The sequence below is a fragment of the Genypterus blacodes genome, unplaced genomic scaffold, assembly GCF_046128005.1.
Source record: "Genypterus blacodes isolate CSIRO-AG114 ecotype Tasmania unplaced genomic scaffold, CSIRO-AGI_Gbla_v1 ptg000067l_1, whole genome shotgun sequence".
NCBI classification, from domain to species: Eukaryota; Metazoa; Chordata; class Actinopteri; order Ophidiiformes; family Ophidiidae; genus Genypterus; species Genypterus blacodes.
In genome coordinates, this window is record NW_027466879.1 from 8,750,265 (window position 1) to 8,775,658 (window position 25,394).

Here is a 25,394-nt window from a genome sequence, read left to right on the forward strand (position 1 = left end):
TCCTGCTGTGAATCGATGGACTGTAGGACAGCAGGAGTTTGTTGAGGCGGAGCATATGGAGCTCAAATCACTACAAAGCCAAATTCTACTGATTGGGTAAAATCAGTGGAGACAGATGAAGCCCTATCAGAGCTCTGGCACACAATAGATTCTCCACCGGGCTCTGACCTACATTAAGATGACAAGTAAACACAAAAAAGTAACACGTTATGTTTCTTCCTTCTTCCTGTCTGATTTCTCTTTCAGTCTCTCCCTCTGCACAAGTTTCCTTCCCAGATCTCCCATTGGTGTTAAAAACAAAATTTGTGCTAACAAGATTAATTAAAAAGTGGCTGTAAATAAGAGTGTTACTTTTGTAGCTGTGGGGCACTCAGTGGTAGTTCCAACTGAAAACGATTAATGTTGTGCATCCACAAATATTTTATATTTCCCCTATGCGGCAAAGTCAGAACCAAATCGGCTGCTGCTCTTAGGTTACAGCATACATTCATTCTGAGGCCCAGAAGTCCTTTTCTAGCTCTTTAGATTTATTAAAACTTTAACCTTGAAATCCGTCACTCACACAACTGTTAATTTACTAAATCACAGCACTCGGCTGATGCCATGTACTTACATTAATGTTGGAATGAACACAACGGCAACTGAATGTATCCCCAAGTCTGTGACCGCCCACTCACACACATGAACACATACACGCACGAAAAAACTCAGACTCAGACGTTAGACTGCCTCACAGAAAGAGTAATTTCTATGACAATCTGCAAAATGATGCTCTGTGTATGAAATTAATGCATGGAACCAGAATTCAGACTGAGTAATGGCTTTGTTTAGGGAGAAAGTAACTCAAGAGATCATGTGTATACTCATAATAACAACTCAGCAAACACCACTACTGAAATACAACAATTTAACCGGTGGTATATAATTGTTTTATTTAAGTATTTTTTAGTATTTTAAAGTGATGTAAAACAAAGCAAAATGGAACTTCCACCTCCAAACTTCAGACCTGAACAACAAAAAGGTTACAATGAAACCCAAAAGTATAGCAGCCAAACACAAGAATAAGGAAAGTTAAAAAACGGATTATTTGAAAGCTCTAATTTAGACTGTAGAAGCTGATATCATAAGTCCTAGACACTACATCTGCAGTTTTTTGCAGCTTGTCTTGTCTGGGTCATCCACAGCAGACAGTTCACAGTAGGAGTTTTGTCATCTGCACTTTTTGTAATGATTCCTATTCCCTCAGTGACCACTGACCTGCAGCCTTGACCCCAGCCATAATAACCATTCTGTCTAACCCATCACAGATTGACTACTTGACCTCTGACAGTTTCCTAGCGATCAAGTTTTTCAGTGACACAGGCACAAGCAGACAGTTGGTCTAAGAAAATCCAGACATATCTGGCCACTGTGCCATGATTTCCTGACTCACGGCATAACGTCATTCATTTTTGATCATATATATATCACCATCTTCTACCGCACCATTTTCTATGTCAACAATGTACATCTGTAGTTTTTATACTGATGAAATAAGATACATAAAATAATTCACACACTTATATATGATCTGTTGTTGCACTGCAAATGCTTTCTTACATCCTGAAGGGACTCAAGAATGTCTCTGTTATTGCACCCTGTACAAGCATCAGTGAGCAATAGAAAGATTAAACGATGGAATCAGTCAAAGTGGAAACAGCAGGAGAACCACCTTATTCACACATGGAGGATAAAGATTCAGTAAAATTCCTTAAACACACGCTGTTTCTGAGGCAAACATTAAAATTAGAAAAGAATCAAGAGCTTGACAGAACAATGGACCATAACCAAACCATAAAGATGTTGTAGCTAAAGTGGGCATACTGTATTGCACACTTTCCAATGTTCCAAAGAGGTTTATTTTCAAACCTCTGCTATTCTGAAAACACAATAAACCTTTACTCCACTTTGCTGCAGTAGGACTGTACACACTGAGAGGAAACAGGGTGTTTTAGATAACACCTCTTTAAAGCAAGACTATGTAGAATTGTGGAGTGGGAGAGATCCTACATGACTGTAAAGATTTCAGGAATTTCTTGTTTTTAAAATGAATAAGCCTCCCTCCTGAGCAACCAACTCTGTTCAACTCTGTGCTACTGCATGTCAGGCATGAGCTGGCAACCCACAAGTGGTGAAACACAGACACGGGCCACTCACTCACGAGTGTCAAGGAAATGGCCCCCAGATTGGAGCTTTACCCCTACACCAGTGGTTCCCAAACTTTTTCTTTCGCACCCCCCGCAATTAATATCTCATTCATGACATTCAGTCCATTATTAGAACTGGATTGACTTCCCTGTGAACCTGCCTGTTAACCAGTCACCAGGGATCAATTATAACTTCCGTTTTCTTTTCAGGGATTCACGATCACCACTGATGCCTAACAGGGGGAAAATGTTGACGAATTAAGAAATCATCACTAGAGGATTGCGGTTTCAAAGTTTGTTATGGCCAAATTTTACCAGCCACAAAAATAAAAATGCACCCCCCAACCTCTGTAACCACAGTTTGCGTCTCCTCCACCTCCTGCTGCTCTAAAAGCAGTATCTATGATTGGCAGTTCTCTGCCTAGCACGAGGCAGCCTCATGATGTCAGGCAGGGAAGAAAACCAAGCAGGCAGTTTGGCTCCAACTCCAAAGACCCATCTGACCTGATATCTTTCCTTTGAGAGACAGTACCATTTTACGCTCCTCGTGTCAACAGCTCACTAGGCTCATTTACATCTACAGCTGTAACCACACACACAAAATGCAAAGCCAGAGCAGGTATACAATCTCATGCAATCCAGAACGACAGCCCTCGCAATAAATCCAACATAAATGAAATCTTCCCTTTCCCACAGGTCCACATTTTATTCACGGTTGTCAGCTGCATGTGGAGAGGGTGAGGTGACAAAATATTACTTTGAAAGATTGTTCCATCCATCCATTTATAAAAAAGCATTGCCAAGGTTAAATTGAAAGGTTCTGTATCTCACTTTACTGGGTGTCCACAGATCCTTAAATACTACACATTTAAGGCCTTGATTATCATTAGAAAGGACAAATAACCCTTTAATGTCCTAAAAATGGCACAAACATACTGAACAGGACTGCCAGGTTTCCTTGCGTTGTACAGAGAAATCCTATGCATTGTACAGAATTTGGCTAATTACTCTATAACACACTGTGTCCAAGCACTGTACCAACACACCAGGCCTGCAATGCCAACAAAGGAGTCAATGACGATGACAATGAACTTGCTTAAAACCTTACGTACAGTAAAGATAAATCATTAAACGACTAAAACCAAGTAACTTGACCTACATTTCCGTTACTGTAAAGATGATCGAGTCTCCTTTCCAGAACCGCTGGACAACCAAGACAACAGATGGGTAAGGAATTAGTCAGACACCCAAGCAGAGCAAGATGTCCTAGCCAAATGATTAAAATGAGCATTTACCAATATTTCAGCTCGTCACATCTACAAAATCAGCCAAAAGGAAAAACAACTAAAGAGAAACAGAGGTGGAACAACTCAGATTGAAGGTATCAGCAGCCTTTTCCAGCATGAAGGCAACTGCTTCTTACCTCACCATTCAGGACAGGAAGGCTGTGACGTTACCGAGCAAGGACCAGAACATTCACCATCCTCCCAGCTGACAAAGGTAGATGCACAGTGATCCTGAACATAGCAGACTGCCAGGCAAAAATTGCCACATTACAACAATACATATGAAACTCTAAGACAATATGCCACCAGTGTATACAAAAAGAAAGCATAGAGTGTCTACAACAGCTACAGAAGGTGAATGCCATCAACTGCACCCAGTGCTATCACCAGAGAAGCCATTCATGCATGTACGGCCTTTCAAAGATCCACAAAGAAGGAGTCCCCCTCACGCCCATCGTCAGCAGCATCCACTCAGTCACAAACAATATTGCCGAACAAATTTCCACCATCCCAGTCCCTCTGGTTGGCAACACCCTACACCCCATACAAAACTCCATTTACAACAGGACAACACCCTCATTAACAGAACCAACCTCAACAAATTTGCAAATTGGTCTGTTCCTGAACAACTTCTACTTTCAGTAAAACGGGGACTTTGACAGACAGAAAGATAGATGTGACATGGGCTCACCAGTCTCTCCCATAGTAGCCAACCTCTACATGGAAGAAGTGGAAAGCAGAGCCGTAAATTCTTTCAGAGGCACAACACAGAGCCACTGGTTCAGATATGTGGACGACACATGGGTTTAACTTAAATCCCAGGAAGTACAAGCCTTCAGCTTTCTCTGATTGCTGCCTGCAATGTGACTTAAAGCAGGCTGTCAGGCTTCTGAAGTCTGTAGTTCCCTGCTTGCTCCATAAACTCCGTTGTTATTATCAGCATTCCAGGTGCGGGGAACCATTTACAGCAAGTCGCAACTCCCACTTCAACAAAACAAAACAAAACTGTTGATGAGAGAAAGCAGTAAGAGGCCGGTAGCTGTTTTCAACTTGCGGCTGGATTTTTATCTCAAAAATGTGTTTCTGCTGTGAGGATTGTGATTCGATTACAAATATCCACATGTGGTCTAGCAGATCATAACATCTTCTGTGCGTTCCTCTTATCTAGATAGAGATTGCAGTTTAATACAAGTTATAAGTTGGGCTGGTGTCGATATAATATGAACCTTATATTCTTCAAGCTTTATTGCAGGGCTTTTTATTGGATTATATTAGATTGAAGAGGTGTGCCTAATGACCTGGCAGCTGAGTTGTTGATTCAGGCACCTGTTCTCTTTATTTCCCACTGGACACAAGATCCCATTGGCTGTTTCCAGCAATGCTAAGATATTTCATTCTTAATGTTGGAGAGCCGAAATGTGTTAAGTCATTTCTCTTGTCCACTCAAGGATATAGTCATTGCTTTGAGAAACGCATTTTCAATACAATGTAGCTCCCCCATCTTAGCTTGGATGATTGAATCACAGGAGCTGAAAATTGCTGCTTAAATGATACTGAGGTCTGACATGTGCCACAACCATTATTCTAGACATGTTGGCTCTGAGGAGCTCCACCCTCTTACCTGCAATATGATAACCTCATTGATTTTTCAGGAGGCAAATGCTACAGCTCTTTGTGGTGAAGAGGTCATTATTTATCCTCAGCATCATTACGAGCACCCACATGCACTCTGCGCTCTTAACACATACTTTGACCCCTGACTGAAGATATAGAAGTGAAGAGGTCAGCCATTCCCTGGGGAAACTGCACCTTGAAAGCTATATTCACAACATATTACTATCTCTATATTCAATACCCCATCGCATCTCATTATCACTAAGACCAGACGACAGATCAATGTATAAGAGACCGGCAGCACTTCAAAACGTGATTACAATTTGCAATGGAACACGAAAGGGAAAAACAAACATCAAGTAGAGACTGAGGTCGTTCAATCTGAGGTACAAAAGGGTAGCATGACAGGCTTACAGTGTGGACAAAAGAAATCCTTCGGATGAATCTCTGTTAAGGACAAAATCCATGCAGTCACACACGCACGAGTGAAACCACACACGCACCTATAAACGCACCTCTCACACACACAAACGAGAAACCTCCCGCATTTACATGAAATTGTTTAGACATCCTGGTAGAAGCATGCACACGCACAAATGAAAGTGCACACGTATCACTATGTACTTGTCTCTGTGCTTTACAAATGAAATCACATCTGTTATGCTTTTTAAAATAGTAGCAGCTTGACAAATGACTCCTGCCTTTGTCCAATAAGGCGGAGACACTTTTATAAATGTATGAGGTTTTTATGATAAAAGCTTGAATATGATAAGGAAGGAACAGAGAAGCTGAATCCCTTGTTGACCGGCGTGGAGGAACGCTCCTCTGACGTTAAAAGCCTTGCACACAATTTCCGCTGCATGGCGCTTCAGCAGCCGGTGTGTTCCAAGCCCCGCCTCTTCCCTGACAAAATGTGTGTGTGTGTGTGTGTGTGTGTGTGTGTGTGTGTGTGTGTGTGTGTGTGTGTGTGTGTGTGTGTGTGTGTGTGCACTGTTACCAGTATGTGTGTGAAATTTCACTAGTGTATATGCAGGAGGTTCTCATGTGTGTGTGTGAAAGGTGCATTTATACAGTGTGTGGTTTCACTAGTGCGTGTCTGACTGAAACATGGATTTTGTCCTAAACGGGGCTTTACACCTTCGCACCTTCACACTGAAACAAGCTGATACTGAACTTCAAAGGTATGCAGATATGATCAGCCAGATCAGCCAGGAAAAGAATTTCCCTCGGGATCAATAAAAGAGTGTTTCATTTTTCGTTTCGTTTGACAGCAGATGTTTTGGAGTATTGAGAAAGTCTATTGGCAGGAGGGAGTGTGAAGCAGAGGTAGGTAGGGAATTACAGAGGTGATCAACACCCACATTCCAAGTAATGTATGGTCAACAGAATACACTTGACTCTCTCTCTCAGTGGGCTTTATACACACAATCTAAATGTACAATCTGTCACACTCTCATTCACTGCTTCAGTTTCTCACACGTCTTGCTCGCTGCAGTCATGCATAACAGGGTGGCTCTAAATAAGGCTTAAAAAAAGGCTTGAGAGGAACTAAAAATCTCTTTTTTTAACTCTGCAAAGGTTCAACCTAGATGCCTCTAAAACACACACGCAGACATCAAACACACAAACACACAGCAATGAAAAAATGTAGTACATGAGATGGACTTACCCAGAAAAGGAGGTTGAAGAAGACCATTCCATAACGCAGGGCCATCATGCAACCCTCAGCCATCCTGCAGCGGCGCAGTTCTAGGAGGAATATGAAGGAGAGATCCAGGTAAAAGACCACATATTTCTTCCCTTGGGTGTAGCGCCCCTTGGACGTCTGTGGCCCCTTTGTTGTGTGGAAGCCAAAGGCGAAAGGAGGCCGCTTATACTCAAACTCCCCACTGAAGCGGTGAAACCCAGAGGTGAACGGTGGTGTGTCAGCTTTGCTGTCCAGAGATGGACTGCGCCGGTATGGAGTCTCATCTGTACTTGAGCGTCTCATTATGGAAGCTGAATGAGTCTTTAATAGTCACACTCTGTACTTCAGTTCTGCACAGAGGCACAGAATCCAGAATGAGGGACCAGGAGCAAAGTGTTTCAACCTATTTCCAGGTTACTTCAAAAACTATTGTGAACCCTATCAAACCTGAAGCGCTTTGAAGCATCAACCGATGAAATCCTGGACCAAGTGTGATCTGTGTTAATCTGTCGTCCTCGCTTTAATCCTTTAGTGCCAGTATAGTCAGCGAGAGAGGTTGCGTAATCCCACCTGTATAATTCTGTGTATTTAGGACATAATCCCAACACATACATGCACATCTGCACCCTGTTTTCCCTTATCTAATTCCTCAAACACAGGTGTCATGCTCTGATAGATAAACTGATCCACAATCTCATTTTGTCACGATTCAAGGCAAACAGTTGGAGGGCTTTGATTCAACCTTTAGGAGTGGACAAAATGAAAATGATCCTACCTGGTCTCATGAAAAAGCTCAGCATGCACTCTTAACCAGAGGGGTCTGAAACCCAATCTCAGCCAAATAACTTATTTGATACATAAATAGACTAATACATCCGTAATACACCCGCTGAGAATGCAATGCAACACTCAGCTCCAAGTCATCTCCGTGTTTGCAGCAGTGCTCATGTGGCGTAATGTCAGTGTGCTTTTGCTCACATGCACATAAAGCAAAGTGAAGCAGACAAGGAGATGAGAGGGAGCAGTGATGTTATGACAGTGTGAACGCAGAATGAAAAGCAATTGAGGCATGAATTGATGAATAATGCATGTGAACAAAGCCTTCTTTGGCTTCTTAAACTGATATCTCTGTTGAATTCCTGCCTTGCCTAATTTCCTGTTTGCCTCTTTTGCTTCAGTGCTAACTTATTCCTTTGGATCCTGAAAAGTCTTCAGGGGTTCCTCTGCCTCTATCTTATTCTCCGCACATGTACCAATCCACTGTCCACAGCTGTTCCCCCTGCACCTCACTCTCTGCCCCGCACTGTCCTCCCTCCTCTGTACCGACGGTGTTTAATTAATTTCCAGTCTCATCAAAGAGGCAAAGTGCACGGTGGGCGTCCCTTTTCTCCTCTTCTCCTCTTCTCTCTCCCTCCTGCGTTACAGCTTCTCTCCTCTTCTCTATGTGAGCAAGGAGCCCATGGTGTCCACCACGATCATGGTCAAGCAGTAACAGAAAGAGAAGGAAAGAGACGGGGGCACAGAGTGAGAGAGAGAGAAAGAGAGAGAGAGAGAGGGAGAGAGAGAGGGGGAGAGAAACAGAGAGACAGTTTCATCAGAGAAGCTGAGGAGAGACTGCAGTGCTTGAGCGGTGGTCCAGCCTCACTGCCTAAAGCTCCCTCCCTCTTTCTCTCACAAGCTCCAGTATTCTCTCTCTCTCTCTCTCTCTCTCTCTCTACCCCCTCCCCTTTGCTTTCCTCGCTCACAGGCGCCGATGCTCAATCCTCCACAAGCACAGTCTCAAACAACCCATCCCTCCATGGTAACTGTCTCCACAACCTGACAGCGTGAAAGGCTGGAGCAGTGATTCATATTCAAACCACACCCTACTACGGATCACAGCCAATCAGTATCGCTCAGTTCCATCCTGCCGCGTGCAGACCACACACCAATCATACCTGACCATCTATCAGATAAGGAACACACAATAATATGTGCACACACACACCTAGTTTGTGGAAAACATCTCTCTCTCTCTGTCTCTCTGTCTCTCTCTCTCTCTGTCTCTCTCTCTCTCTCTCTCTCTCTCTCTCTCTCTCTCTCTCTCTGCCTCTCTCTCTCCATGCAGAGGTTCTTCCTCACATAAGGCAATGCAGACATTTACATACATCAACTGCACACTTTCCAAAACCTTGAGAAGCTTCTACAACTCTACTGGCTCGAATGGTTGCATAAGGTTATTGCCAGCTCTCTTTGGTAAAATTCTTCAGGACTCAATTTATAGAAGAATAATGAGTTTTGGACAAGTATAGTGTGCTAAATACTTACACCAAATTAAGCTTTGACACTATACTAAGTTGATCGACTGACAGACAATCAATCAACAATTTTTTGACATCAATTGGTTGGTATAGAAAGAGCTCTAACAACTCACACTTGGTCTATTCACCATCCTATCACTCAGTCCTATATTAATGAATGATCCATATTAATGAATTGGGCTCCACAGGCAAAATTAAAGCAGTCATTATCATTACCATAGCAATTTAAGCAGTAATTAGCTATAACCTGAAATCAGCTTCAGAAAAGATATGGACTAGTACGGAAGAAGCTGCAGGAAATTCATTATAGGTCTGCTTGTTCCCCTTAACAGATACCATGGCAACACAGAGCAAAGCAAAATATTGCAATATAATTGTTCGTATTATCGTATTATCATATCATATCATTATCATTATCATATCATTCATATTATCCCCCAGCCACCAGCACAAAAACAGCTCTACCACAGAGTAAGATCACAAGCATAGCCCCCCTCCCACACACACACACACACACACACACACACACACACACACAAATATGCAGACACAAATACTAACAAAACAGCTAAATGTAACAGCAGCTTTGTAGAAACAAGACAAAGTTAATCCCTGACTAGCCTGAGTATTAATAGATAGACACTCATATTAAGGTAGTTTCATAATTACAGCAACACAGAACAAAGACATAAATGGACAGCACTCAGTCAGATGCCCAAATAATCCAAGTGGACTCTGTTGGTCTCCATGCAGCCATTAAGGAGAAGCAGGCTGGCTCACTTTCCTTTGTTTAAAGCCCTGTATATGAGTCTCTCATGAATATCTCAACTAAGTGACAAAATAGGCTACAAGGATAGGTGCACAATGCTCAGAGCTGCAATACAAGGACATGAAATGAGGAAAGCATTCTAAAGGCTGGTATTTTATCTTCTACAACATTAGTCTTAATCTATTTATGATGTTAATAGCCTTAGTTTGAATGGCACAGTGATGAAATAATTTGGTTTTCCTGCTGAACAATGAAGTCCCATAACTCATTCAAATCTGTTACATTCAGAACTTTTCTTATTCATTCACCCGTGGCATCAAGGGCGGAGAATTGATACCTTGTTCCAAGTTTAAATGTACATATTTGCACTCTGAACTGATCTAATGTGATCTAATGAACTGATGATAATGTTGTTATCATCTATTTTCATCTGATTGACATCTTGTAATTCAATTTATGCAACAGCAAAACAAAAACAAAAAGGCTTAATAGGCTAAGGAAATTCTGCAGTGCAAGTGTGCAAATGTACAAGTTGAAATTTTGTCTCTTTGGACATTATCAAGGGAGTCCAAATGAATATTACAGCACATGAGTGAATAAAGTGTCCATGATCTGTTAAGCTAATCTTAGCAGTCAATGTACAAAAACCATGGTTACTAATCATTCTAAGCCCATTATCTCAAGGTCAGTCACAATTTTGAGAGAGGAAAGTGATTTCTCAAGATAATGATATCAGATAATGAGATTTTCATAATCACAAGAAAATAGTTTTTCCTCAATATGAGATAAAGTTTTGATGGACAGATAAAAACCACAGTGACTCACAGCTGTTTTGTGCGCTGTATTCAACACAAATACTGCCCCCTTCCAAGCAACACTGTTGGAAAATATTAGTAAAACCTGAGTTTGAAATTGAAATTTCTAGCGTCATGTGGCGGTTTGTTTGGAAACCAGCAGTTTATTCCCAACCAGACACAGGGGATCCACAGCCTGGAGAGCTGTGAGTGCATTGAGTTTCCGACTCAAGTAAATGAGTTTTACAATAGCCAATCACACAGATGGCTGAATTAGTATTCATAGGTTGATAAAAACATTACACAGAGAAAACAATAAGCATGGTTTTATTTACATAATCACAGAGAGAGAGATTGTCTTTCCCTCTTCATCTTCATCTCTCAACCCCCCTGTGTTTGTCTGTATGTCTTGCTGTCTCTCTCCTCTGGGTTAATTTTAATTGGTGGGACCTGAGCACATATTAACCCCAGCAGGATATCGCATACCTAAATGCTACGCCCCATTTCTGTCTCCTGAAGCTGACAAAGCTCACCATGGGTGTTTAAACATCAGGAAGTAATTGAGATGAAATCAAGAATGGCACTTTGTGTTTTGGAGAACATGCACAGACAATGCTGTGTGTGTAAGTGAGTGTGCACTCCCTTTTTCGCTCGCACTGTGATGGCTCTCTGTGGGATACAGGTGTGGGGGCGACTCCATGTTTACACTACAGAATATGCCCGTAAGCAAAAAAATGTAATGGGAGCCTTTTATGCTTCATAACTTTTACATTCAGGTAACAAGTGCAGCACTTCATAAAAAAAGTCCAGTCCCCTCATTTTCCATGGTGTCATTAGGTTAACATTGTTGTAAGTTTCCCCCACAGTTCCTTCTGTTTCCTGATTGTGTGATGGTAAGAATATCACATTTTGTGTGGCTCAGGCTCTGTTTTACAGATATTGTAGTGTGCTGCATTGTAAATGTAATTGTAATACAATGGCGGCATGGGGGTATAAACTCACACTGAGGAAATTAAACTATCTGAGCACTACATGGAAAAACATGCAGCAGCAAAGTATACAAATTGAATAAGTGGATACAAGTTGAAGGCACTGACAACACAAACAAGACCACATTTCATAATGAACTCTTATAATGTTTACAAAAACTGACATTATTCACATATTAATAATTAATTAATGACACTAACACTCAGATCACCATTATCTCACGACTGATGATTTAGTAATAGGAAACACAAACCTTGGCACTGATGAATAAATGGATCAAACCTTGATCACACAAGCAAATCACAAACTCAACACCTTTGATCATGATTATGATTGTGCATTAATTACTACTGTTCAATAAGCAGATTTAATTCAGAAAGTAATCCAACAGAGGCTGTGTTATTAGGAAAAAGCACAATTAACTGAACCTAACACATCAGCCAAATTATTCTTTATCAGGCACATTTGAACGATTGCCATTTAACCCAATCGTTACAGCCACACACAGATATTGATACATTCTGTATGCTTAGTCCACATGCACTGTATACTGTAGGTAGCATGCATATATTTTGGATTGTGTGTGACAGGATAAGAATGTCACTACGGATATTCACACATATTAACTGAATCTTTCACTGTGTATGAAAACAATTAACAGAAATAAGCTGAAGTATTTGTCCTTTTTCCTTTAAGACAGATAACTAGTTGGTTGTGTTTGGCTAAACTGGGTGCACATTTTATTACTATATTAATCATATCTGTTTGTTAATGCTGCAAGTGAAAGCCACAAAAGACGTTTATTATGTTAAAAGCTAATGACCCATTGTTACTTGTGCACCTTAACTCATTTGATGGACAGAAATGTATTTTGTACTTTTCTAAATGATTTGTCTTTGGGGTTTATTGCTATTGTGCAACCAGACACAGGTATGAAAGGATGATGATGATATATCATTTACCATTCAGGAAAAAAAGATGAACTCAGTATATGGAACTTTAATTATTCATGCAATTTATAGAGCACGGGCTGCTTTCTGTGCTGGCTAGATGGAAAAACTAATTAAAGCTGTAAAGGTATGAGTCTCCCCATGTTCTAAAATGAGATGGCACTGATAATGACACATAGATTCATGTTTAATGACACTACATAATAATGTACTTTAAAAAACCCATGTATATTTAAAGAGATCAGTCATTTTACCATAGTACAACAAACATTGAGTGTAGTATGTAGAACAAAGACTCTTCTCTCTTTGCTGTCATAGCATAAAGGAAGGGTGATGAACTAATATGAACACCTCGTGAAAAATTACTTAGTCACAATTACAATATTGCAGAACAAAATGATCATTACCAGCATTTGACAGTTTGAAAGAAGTTCTTGCACTTACAGCTGTATTTTGGGGGACATGTATAGGTGGACAGGAATGGCTTAAAGAGACTGTTCCTAAAACAGCTAGATCTCACTCAGTAAGAACAGTGAAGAACCAGAAGTAACCAACCAATGGATGCTCATCACATTAACTTTACTTAGGTCATCACAAAAGAGCCAATTCCTGATCTCTGACTCTGATTCAAGAGAAGTTTAGCCAGGATGACTGTGACAGACAAGATTTAGGTAGACTCGGTCGACATCCTGGTGTTATGAGAAGGTACCATCTAGTTATCTGTTTTATTACCCATCTCCTGTCACAGTAAAGTAGAAATTGAGAGAGTTACACTTTGCAGCCATCCAGACTGACACTCTGTTTGCCGTACAGCACCCATACTTGCAAGTGTGTAGATCAAAAGACCATGAAAGACTGAGCCTTTACTGTGAGCCTTATTTAATTACAGAATTGCAGCATGTTTGACGGGATTCGTTTCAAACCTTGTGCTATATGCTAATCTGCAGCTATAAATGGAAGTGTACCACCATCGATGTATCAACCATTCCTTCCATATGAGTTGTCAGGAGCTTTAAGACAAATTCACATCTGGGCTTGCCACATTTGAACAGCCTGACAACCCGCAAACATGATGTACGCATTATGTGTCACATTCATTTGCATATCGCTGCTAATCCCTCCCAGCAGGAAGGTTATTATCATGCATGGAAGTCAAATGCGGCCCAAGAACAGACACATACTGAACGTGTGTGCGTGTGGAGGGGAGGAAGTGGAATTACATTTTGCATATGTACTCGAAAAAAGTCCCACTCTGTGTTTTGTTACACACTGCATTAACCTCAGTTAGCTTCAGTTTATAAACAACAAACACACTCCTGAAATCAAACCACAATATTGTCAATATTGTTTTCACTAAATCCTCTTCTAGTGATATTACCCAGCTGATGACTCCATGTTGAATCCATCTGTGTTATGCTGAAGTAATAAAGCATTCTGTTAAAATCCCAAAATCCAAATGTGAGTGGAAGACTGGCTAAATAATATATATAAAATAAACATTTAACACAAAATAGGGTACAAAATAGAACAGAAATTCAAAAACAGGTGATACAGCTGGTAAGAAACTTACAAACATGACCCGAGAAACTCAAAGTCCAATGCCACAAAAACCTCACGTAAGGAACAAACGGGATCAAAAGATCAGGTGGCTGTTCTGTGAAGGAGGGTTAACAGACCTTTGCCAATCAAGACTTTGTTAACACAGCTTTCTTAATGTGCTGCCGTGCGTGCGCCCATAAAAGTGTCTGTCAAGGTGACATCTTTCACATCAGAGGAGCAAAAAAGTATATGAGAGTTAGATATACAGTATATAAAGAAAGATATAAAACTATGACAGCAAAGAGCAAAACCAACCAGGCTGTAAATAATGTCAGAGAAGAATGCTGGTAGAAAACTGCAAATCATGCAAATGTGTTAGTTTACCTTATTACTCAATGCACTCCTTACAATGTTCACAATCACACCAAGTTGTGTGTGTGTGTGTGTGTGTGTGTGTGTGTTGTTACGATTTGATGTAAATTGTACTAAGATATCCATTGCCAAGGATTATTATACAGAGAATCTGACATTACGTGTAAATTTAACACTGCAATCATATTAAGTCTATTAATGAAGCTTTCATGGACACTTTATATTCACAGTGAATGTAAATCCTGCAAATTGTAATATGAGTGTGCATACATTTGAAATATGAACAAGCAGTTTGAAGTAATAGAATGCAGTGAATTTAGTTGTGTGAAGATCTGACATGTTACTGAATGTGTACAACGCATAAAAATGTGCAAGAAATTAAGCAAGGTGATGATTTGCAGATGCTCAAGTCATCAATGTGTAATCAATTGAATTCACTGAGTACATAATAACCAACAGGGATGACATTTAGATGAGCCAGATAGAGATCAACACAGATAAGACAGAGACACATGTCCTCCCTCAGACAGCACATTCACTGAGCTCCTCTCTCCTCCGCCTCTCTCTATCCGTGCGTATCCAATGTTCCATTGATGCATTTCACCTACATTTTTCCCTGGAGTTTTCTGGGCTCTTTTGTCTCACAGGTCCTTGTGGAAGCATGTGCTGTAGCGATGAAGACCATGTCCTACTCGAAACTCATACATTATTATTATTATTATCATTTACTATCATTGTTGTTGTTGCTGTGCCTCTCTGCGTGGCTCTCTCTCCTCTCTTTTTTCTTTATCTCTCTCTCCTCTCTCTTCCTCTCGCAATCCAACCGGTCAAGGCAGAAAGTCACCCACCTAGAGCTCCTGTGTAAAGTGCCTTGGGATATATGAATAAAATTGAATTGAATTGAATTGATTTGATGCAAGCACACACACACAACAGTTACACACTTACAACAGGTGGGTGTGTGTGGGCAGACTTGCTTGATCCAGGAGACAGAAAGCAGGGCAAACACAACCAACAGTAAAAAAAAAAAAACGCAAACAAATGCGATGGAGCCACATCAATAAATAGAAATAGAACCCACTCTTTCATGTGTGTATTGATCTGAGCTCCATCTTTCCTCAAGGATCTTGGTTCAATCTATTCTCCAAAGCCAGTCGTCATGTTGAATCTCACATACAAAGAAGCTTGCAGCAGTGCCTCCCAAGGGCAGCCAGACCTGTACGTATTTAAGTGTGCAGACAGGAGCAAATCTGGCACTCCACTCTGTATTTTTGTTTGAAACAATGATTCTCTCTAGCAGAATGATATTTGAGCAACCAACACATTCACATCGGTGGGTCAGGATGCAGTTTCCTTCAGCGGCAATGTATCAAGATTGTCAAGATTGCAATTGACTATAGTTCAACAGGACTGCTGCAACTCTACAGGTACAGCTAGCAAGTGATGATGTGTGGTTTTCATGCAATGTGTTGGAGTTGGATAAGGAAAGGAGAAGGCTAAATGTGTGCACATACATGGAGAGACATACCTATTACTGTATGTACATTCACAGTGGGTACACAAACAAATGAGACTAACGCATACAAAAAAAGGGTAAGAAGACACATGCACATACATACAAATTAACTCCCTTAATCTTACCAGCAATCATTGAAGCATAAGCATAATTGATTTCCTGTAATATGTTAACATTAACATATGTGAATTTACCGGACAACCACCAAGTATGAGGTGAGCGAGTGTGTGACCAGAATGCAAGCAGCTGGCCAGTCATAACAGGGAAGAGCTTTTTGGATGTGGGGTGGTCTGTAGTATGCAATTCTGCAGCAAGGAAAAGTAAAAATGGATCAATTTGTATATGAAAATAAGAACATGGCACAAAAAATAAGAACATGGCACAAAATCACTATCACAAGATGTCTTATTTACCGCCTATTCAGTTCTGGGTCACAGAGGGACTGGAGACTATCAGGAGGGTTCACTCTGGGCAGATGGCCAGACCAACAGACGGCGAACACACTAACACTAACACACGTTTACGCACTATGTTTGACTACACTACAGTCACTATATCTCCATGCATTCGGTAGAGTAAGGCAAAAATTTTATTAAACCATAAACATGGACTAATTCACTGTAGGAAATATTCTTATCTACAGAAGGGGGGCCCTGCAGAAAAGCTTTGGAGCCACTAATCAAAGGTATAATTTCATAGGTGATACTTGATCAACAAGATACAGTAATGACACTGAAGACAACTTCATTTGCGAATCAAATCAAATCAGTTTTATTTAAAGTGGATTTGGCATGAATGGCTCTGTGGCTAGGATGTCTACAACCATAAAAAAATCCAATAATACATACACACAAGCTCCTCTGACATGAGTTATGTATCTGTGTTCCTATAGGCTCGTCATTGCAGACACGACCCCTTTTACGAGCGTGCATGCGTCTGTGCATTAACAAATCTTGCTGAGCATGGTGATACCGATTATTTCTAGTTGCTGGTTTCGATTGTCGATCCAGTCTATGCGAACAAGGCTAAGATCAGTTGCGCTTCCTTCCTAGTATAGGCTCTGTGTGAACTCTGAATACAACAGCAACAACACAACAAAGTGCACCAATGACTGGTTGTTATCTGTTTCAGATATGTGTGGTGTCACTGGCTTTGTTTTCACTTACAGCACTAAACAACAGGATGTGCAGCATTTTGTTTGCACGAGTCATTCTTTTGAAGCACTAACCCTAACAAAAGCCATTCACAATGATCTCTGCATTGTTATCATATGGAAACAATTAAAGGCTAAGGTGGGAACAATTCAGTTTTCTTGAAAAATGGGCCGAGGCTATTTGTGTAGGTATTTTATCTTTGTTTATGTCTTTAATTTTGATGTTTTTGTTAAGCAACTTTCTCAAGCAAATCCCTCGTCGGGGGGCAGTTCCAAAAGCCATCACAACAATAAACTCAACTCATAAATAACTCATTCACAAAGGCAGACACACACACACACACACACACACACACACACACACACACAAGCTATATTGCTTTGTTGTTCATTTTATTGTTACTGTACTCATTTACTACCATTCATCAGTCCCTCAATATGAATAATTTAATTTATTGCTAATGTAGTCTTACTTCTCCCATTTGTATTGTTTTCTATTCTATTACACGTGGGCTCCTATAAGAAAATTTGGTTGTTGATACTAATGTCATTTTTGCAATTTTACTTTTCATAGAATTAAACTGTAATGCCCAACTGCTGCACTTTATTTGACACTAACGGCAAGTATGCAAACACCAAGCCTGGAGGACTTCAGTGGAACACATGGCAATCAAATAAGGAAAGTTTTTCTATAATCAGGTCATTTCTCTTGAGTCTATGGCAACAATCTGCCTCCTCCTGTCTGCTTTCCAGATCCTGAGGGTGATTTCAATTGGAAATGGTTTGAAATTTGAGAGCCGACAAATCAACTTGATAAGATGTTGACGTTTGCAATGTGTTTCCCTAACACAAATCCTTTCCTTCCAGCACAAATTTGTTACAATCCTGTGTCTGGGTTTCTTCCTGGGTTGTTTTTTTTTTTGCAGTATTTTCTGTTTATTTTGCTTTTACCTTCTCCCCTTGTTTTTTCCCCCCTGTATCTCTATTTTCCTTGTGTTAGGTACCTGGTTTGTGTTTTCTCATTAAAGTCTGTCTTTCTGTTATTTTCTGTGCCACTGCACCTTCATTCCTCCTCCTTGCACTCGATCTGGCTCAGTTTTTCTCTCTCGGTCTCGATCGTAACAAAATTACAGTGCTTACGTGTAAATATCACGGTAAAAAACTGCCCGTACAATTGGCACTTTTTTTATACTCAAGTGCCAGATACATTCACTCTGTTTAGTCATTTGCTACACAATTTCAGATAGAAGTCAAAATGTTATCACGGACCAAAGCAGAATAAAAGCAAACTTTATGAATGAGGGCAACAGTAAATGGAGGAGAGAGAGCAAGAACTCCGTTAAACAGGGAGACTGAATACGTCAAATTAGAGAGAATTAAGAGTGTATAATTAATATGCACCACAGTCATTTCAGTTCTTTAGAGGCCCCAAGTCTCTGGCGATAACGCCCTTGAACTTTCCCATAATCTATCTGCCACTAGATGGAGCTAACATTGAGTATCGGGCATTCCGGTTGATTTCGAACAGTTTTGTGTCCATGGCAACTAATCCTCAGGCTGTGGTACTAAGGAAGTACCGTGTGAATGAGAACAAGCCACTGTGGACGACGAAGAGGCTGCCCCTGAATGTTAAATATACCACTGACCAAGATAGGAATCCAACAAACAAATGAACACGAGTTTATACATTTATCCATGTGTTTGTGTTTGACTAGAAAGGATAGACAGATAGATGGATAGAAATGTGACGTCCTGCTAACAGGGGATAATGGTGTGTGATAATAGTCACTGCGAGCTTGGGGATTTGGAATATAATTACATTAATCATCCCAAACTGCCATGGAAACAGGCTATTCTATGAGTAGGGGCTTATTATCAGGTCAACGTGACAGTATTCTTAATAAAAACAGCCTACATGGCAGAAGAGAGCGCACAAACACACATGGTGGTGTCACCCAACACTGATTTAATTAGAATAATAGGCTGCTGTGATGCCACGTTCAGCTCTTACTCTCTTACTTGTGGTGTTACATTTTTAGTTTGATTGAATTAAGACTTGGTTATTACTGAGCTAAAAACTCTTAGTTATATTTACTTACAGAGAAGGTTTTTAATTTTCATTCAAAGCCTTTGCTATGACACATATTAGGCCACTTTTACATTCACCTAACTAATTACCATTCTCTCTACTGGGGACCCTCCTCACACACATGGGTCCAGCCCACTGCTCTGTTATGTGGCGTCTGGCCCTGACAGCATCCCGACCTGGCAGTGCCTGCAATCGCCTAGCCGACTGTCAAACATGTCAGCCCTCTTGGCTCTGAGTATCCCATACTGCCTCACCACACTGGGATGCAATGACCTGCGTCCCCTTACCTCTCTGTTCCCCACCATGGTCTCTCCTCTCTGCACCTTCTCACTGACTCTTTATGATTTCATATTGACTGCATCTCCAGTTCAAAAAAATGAACGGGGTTTCAGAACGAAGTGTCAAAGCGTCCAAGCCAAAGCCTGAGTATGAATGATCCCATTCAAAGTCTCTGCAGAGAAGCTTAGTTGTTCACAATTCAACTGCAATCGATCTGACAAATGGGTCAAGAGTCGATTTTTTAATAAGAGGTTTAATAACATATATTACATATATTACATATTACATCCCATGACCGGACTGACCACTTCTCTGGACTTTATCTGGCTCCACACCCTTGAGTAAGGGGTCCACAGGTCAGCTATATTTCAGCTCCGTGGCTCCTGAACTCTCTCAACGATAGAGGACTTCCCGCCCAGAAGGATGCAGGGGTGTGTGCATCTACAGGGCTCTGCGGGAACTCTAAATTGCCCTTAGGTGTGAATGGGAGTGTATCTGAGTTGTTTGTCTGTGTGTTTGCCCTGTGATAGACTGGCGACCTATCCAGGGTTTACACTGCCTCTCGTCCAATGACCGCTGTGATAAGCTCCAGCATCCCTGCAAACCTGAAACGATAAGCAACCGAATCCAAATTTGTTTTCCATATTCAGTATGTAACCCTTATAGATGAGATGGAGTTGAAGTTAAAATTGTACTTCACGCTGTAGGCTGATGCTTCACAATTCAAAACCATGAAAATTTATTTTTATTCTTAAGTATATGATGAGATTCGTGTCTGTGGACAGCCAACATCATGTTAGTCTAAATCCATTAAGCAGATCAAAGGCTGAGCATTCTATACTGAATGAAATGCTTCACTCTCATATGCATTCATTTGAAGCAGTCACTCATGACCAAAGTGCTGAGAGAGAGAATGAAATCATATCAACGCAGCATGTGGTGAGAGCGTTTTGTGTGCTGACTAAAGCAATGATAACCTTCAATCATCAAAACAGAATAAGCAGGAAATATTTTTGGCTCTGTGGGATGTTTGAATGTTTAAACTGTTCCCCCTGTGGTGCAAAATTATAGGTTATGTAAACATTACCAAGAGGGCTGAGAAGAAGAGAGTTACGCAGAGAATGTGACTCTTTGCAAGAGTTTTTACTGCCTAAAAATAAGACAAAGGAGTTTTTACACAAATTTACCCTGGGTTGTGTCAGTCGGTTTATAAATTACATTGAATGAATGGAGAGAACGGGTGTGAAGAGCAAAGGAAACGTCAAGGAATGTGCAGTGGGAAAGAGAGCCGCCTTGTGTTTTTCCTGCGTTAAACTGGGCGTGAGACTGGAAGTCAGCAACAGTGAAAGAGTGTGGTTCAGGCTTTTGGTTTTATTCTGCACTCGCGGCTCCACTGAGCACTCAGTGAGGAAGAACAAGGGGGACAAAATATACCCTTCAAAATGTAAACGGCCAGGCTGGTACCTCACATCCTGAAAGAACAAGATGAAAAAGAATACTTGTGTGTGACATCAAGTGAGTGTAGCTACTGTAAGCACAAATTACTGTTGCTGTGTGCTTGTGTAGCTGTCAGACACACTCTGCCTTTGTCTGTATGAAGTCACCCTTAAACAAACCAATTTTATCTGTATGTGTATTTGGCTGCCAGCTTTAGAGGTTTGACGTATCCAAAACTGTATAAAATACATTCATTACCATTTATCTGTCTGTCAGCAGGATGTAAAAAAGTAACAGATGCCTTTTTATGTATTCTCTTTTAAATAGGTGGACATGATCCAGGAAAGAGTTGGATGGATTGTGAGATATTGTACACTAGGACATGATAAACTGTTTTCAATGCAATGATGAATTTATATCATCAGTACAGTAAGTTTTCCTCAACATAGAAGATAAACCTGTATGTTCAGCCACCTAAATGTAAAATTCAGTACATAGGTATGTTGTTTTCCCAGCAAAACCTAAAACCCCCTGACATAATTGCTGTTTACAGCTTCAAAGACCCTGTTTATCTGCCAGAATCACTGTAGTCTAATCTTACCACACCATATCTAATCTATCTAGTAGTCTATAGTGCTCCATATTTTGCTTCCCTTCGCTGCCCTTCTCACATTTTATGGTTTCCCATCTCTGCTATGATGAACTGTCTGCAGAGGTCTGTTTATAGAAAGTGTATTAGATAACTACAGGTTATTTTGTTTTTGTTAAATGGGTGGGGATCTAAAAGACGGTGCACCCATGTGTTTGTGCTCTTCACAGTCTTGAGATGTTAATCCAGTCTGTAGCAAATCAGAAATTTTGAATCCATCCAGGATCACATAAATCCCTGATTTCCCTGAGGTTACGTTTCATTCTTACTCTGGCTCAAACTTCTTTTTTCCTTGGTTGGACTCAAGTAAAGTAGACACAGAGACCCTGAGGGCTGATAAGAACAGACAAAAATACAATGTTTCTACAAACGACTGTGAAGTCAGAATCACAGAGTATATGTCCAGGATCCCTTTAACTTGGCCTCTGGTTTACCTCTACATGCACTCGTGCAATATTTTTTGCTCTTGGAAGGATTCAATAAAAGTGAGGTGAGAAAATAGGAAAACTGTAAACTAAAATGATACAGCAGGAACATGGAGAAAGAGGAGCACTGACTGAAAAATTAACTAGAGGAAGATAGAACTGTGTACCCACTGGGGTGAGTACATTTTGAGCTGACACAACAAACACACACACACACACACTCACACCTGCAGGCTACAGTACAGTGCAGCACTGTGTTATAGTCTATCCACCTTCAGCAGAAGCAATGTTCGGGGCAATTATCCAGAGAGTTGCCACACCTAGAGAAGCCCACAATTTACAGTATAGCTCTGACTGCACAAAGTACATGCTGCAATGATTAAAGAAAGCATTCTTCACAACCTTGTCTCCCCCCATATTTACTCTGCTTCTATTGAAATAACTTTAAACGCCATATCCACAGGACGAATTAAAAAGATAGTTCAGAATTTTACACATACAGTATACTCTACTTGCTGCAAATAATTTATTGTCTGTATCCATCAGCCGTAGGTGAAATGAGCTCCTTTGGTTTGTTTAATGTAGGCAGCAGGTAGGTGAATGAATATGCTACCAGAGCCAAAAGTAGTATTTCTTCCACTTGAGGAGCCAGTGGGCTGTAAAAAGTACCAATATTCTCCGACAAACTTGTGTTGTTGTAAATCCTTCACAACCCTTTCTACCTTTGGGCTGCTGCTCAAATGCTGTTGTTTGGGGAATGTATCCACATTAATTTTGGAGTAGCACGCTGCCGCTGGTGCATGTTCTTGCATCAGGGAAGGAGTTGATGAGTAAACATCGGAGGACGTGCAGGAACACTGGTAAGATACAGCCAATACGATTTCATGTGTCCTATTAAGCACAAAGAGAGGTTACGAAAACATCAGAATTGTGTGTGTGTAGTCCTGTCTCATGTTTGAAGGCTACACTGTAAACAGGGGCCTGTGGCCAGTTGTTCAGGGTCCTCACATCATCAGTTCTGTGGAGCTACAGTGCCATAGGAAAAGATGGGAGCATCCTCACATCTGTCACTGCCTGAATGACAGAGCACTCAACACATGAACTGAGTTTATTTATATATATATACTATATATATATATACTGAGCAAGGCACCGAACCCTCAATTGCTCCCCCCTCTGCGTAGGGTGGTAATGTAATGTAAGTCGCTTTGGATAAAAGCGTCTGCCAAATGCTCGTAATGTAATGTAATGTAATGTATTTATAGAGAAGAATCCACCTTGGGATACATATATACAGTTTGACATGATCAATCTGTGACTGAGCCTATTCAAGGAGCTATGTTGAAATTTCTTTGTCTACTTTGTTTGAGTGCACTTTTCCACAACTGGCTCATCAGATTTCATTTCCACTATTCCCCAGCAATAGGGCTTCTATTGCTGGGGAATCATCTAATGATTATGTTGATGCAGAAGTACCAGAGCCAAAAAATTGTGCTGTTCAGTTAAGAATGAACAGGGAAAGTATGCCTTTGTAGTTGAGCTGCTGTAACCTGCAAATAGTTGTTATTGTACTGGAGAAATGTCTATTTAAATGTCATAATTGTAATTCTATCTCTAATGCCCCTGGCTCACATTACAGTGTATCCTGGGCCTCCATTGCCTTTCGGTCTACTGGTTACAACACACTTATAAATAAGATAAGATAAGATAAACCTTATTTATCCTGAGGGAAATTGCCGAAATACAGCTCTCCCTCCTCTATGACATCCTGTATTTCTCCCTGTACAGCTGTTAAGCATCAGTAAAATTGTTGGATGTAGAAAGAATTGCTCACTCTTTGATTCAGAAGATTAAAGCCAAACCCTTATGTGATATTTAGATCCAGGGAGGAGCATATTAGTCCATTGGATTATTTTATTTTTGTTTTATTTCTTCACATTTTTAAAAAAAACTCATAATGTAATATTGCTGTCTTTCACTAGGGTGTGATGGAGGACTAAGGATATTCATAATTCATCCTTTTTTAAATGTGCAACATGGAATGAGTAGAAGCCTCATATGGTTCAGTTCAGGACCACTCTGAGCCTGACATAAGGGTGCATTGTGTGGTAGTGGAATTCCACCACCCTGTGCCAGTCATGGAGGCCCAAAGCTCAAAGCTCCTGTAACCCCTACTGAAAAAAAGGGAAAAGAAAAAGTGATGGGAGGGAACGGTCTACAGGAATGGTATTCGTATTCCGAGATGTTGTTCTCCTCCACAAGTTTATTTCTGTCTTTCATCAAGATTCAGGGAACACCGCCAGACCAATCAGACAGCTGCATTCTCGCATACTTCTTATCCTCACATTCCCACAATCATAACAACAGATTTTTCCAATTGCTACTATGCTACTATGCTACTAAACCAACACCCACCCATCCTCCCACCCCCATCCAAGCACCCACCCACCCCACACCCCCACACACACAAACACTCCACTAGTCAGTATATGAAGGCATAGTGGCCTCCATGTGTACATCGTGTTGATCAAAACTCAACTCCAGAAAACCATGTGCCAAGTGTGATGAGAGGAAGGCCATGTTTGAATTTGAATTATTTAAAAAGGCAAGAGCAAAATCTTTTACTGATCACTTCATGTAAAATAGGGAGAAATCAGGAAAGTTCAATCAATCTCACAAAACCTCACTCTTCATTAAAACTTACAGCCAAAGTGACAGTCAGCAAAGTTAGAAATAAGAAGAGCAAGTACACTTTGAAACCAGCTTGTAAATAGATGGTACTTATTCTGTGTAGTTTAGAAGAGACTCACCACTCTGTTGTCTCCTTCTTCCTCCGTGTGTCGCAAAAACTTCCCAGAGTTGCTCGCTCGCTCGCTCTCTCTCTTTCTCTCTCTCCCTCTCCCTCTCCCTCTCCCTCTCTCTCTCTCTCTCTCTCTCTCTCTCCCTCCGTCTCTTCCCCCCCCCCCCCCCCCCCCTCTCTCTCTCTCGCTCTCACTCCCCCTCTCTCTCTCTCTCTCGCTCTCTCTCCAGTCCAATAGAGGTATACTGCCATCTCCTGGTAAATTAATGCATATCACTTGCATGCAAAATGTTAATGGAACTGCTAAGGGGACGACGACGATATAAAACAATACGGGTCAGCTGGGGGGGAGAGAGAGCCACTGATGACAGTATCCTGTGCCATCTGAGGTCCAAGGTGCCCTTTATTTCTATTCTGCTCAGATTAATATATTCAACAGCAGTTTTTCTCTACCAAAGCGAAACTGTTCTAAAAGGGTGATAAGAAAACAGTGCTGCCATATTTGTGTACCAAAACAGTCCTAAAAACGATCAGATAAAACAGGGACCAGTACTGTTGT

The 25,394-nt window shown here is 40.8% G+C and overlaps 1 protein-coding gene across 2 annotated transcripts in view; it reads right to left on the reverse strand.

The window, feature by feature from the left end:
• tspan4a (tetraspanin 4a) overlaps window positions 1-24,940 on the reverse strand; it is a 90,928-nt gene extending 65,988 nt beyond the window's left edge. Inside the window, exons 1-2 of one of the 2 annotated variants that reach the window (XM_076155281.1) lie at window positions 24,846-24,940; window positions 6,756-6,835 (exon numbers count right to left, since the gene is read on the reverse strand). In XM_076155281.1, coding sequence (XP_076011396.1) covers window positions 6,756-6,818 — 63 coding nt within the window. In that variant the 5' untranslated portion in view covers window positions 6,819-6,835; window positions 24,846-24,940. Of the gene's footprint in view, window positions 1-6,755; window positions 7,126-24,845 lie in introns of those variants that run through there. The other variant, XM_076155279.1, reaches the window with a different exon arrangement.
• Between the last annotated feature and the right edge of the window lie 454 nt (window positions 24,941-25,394).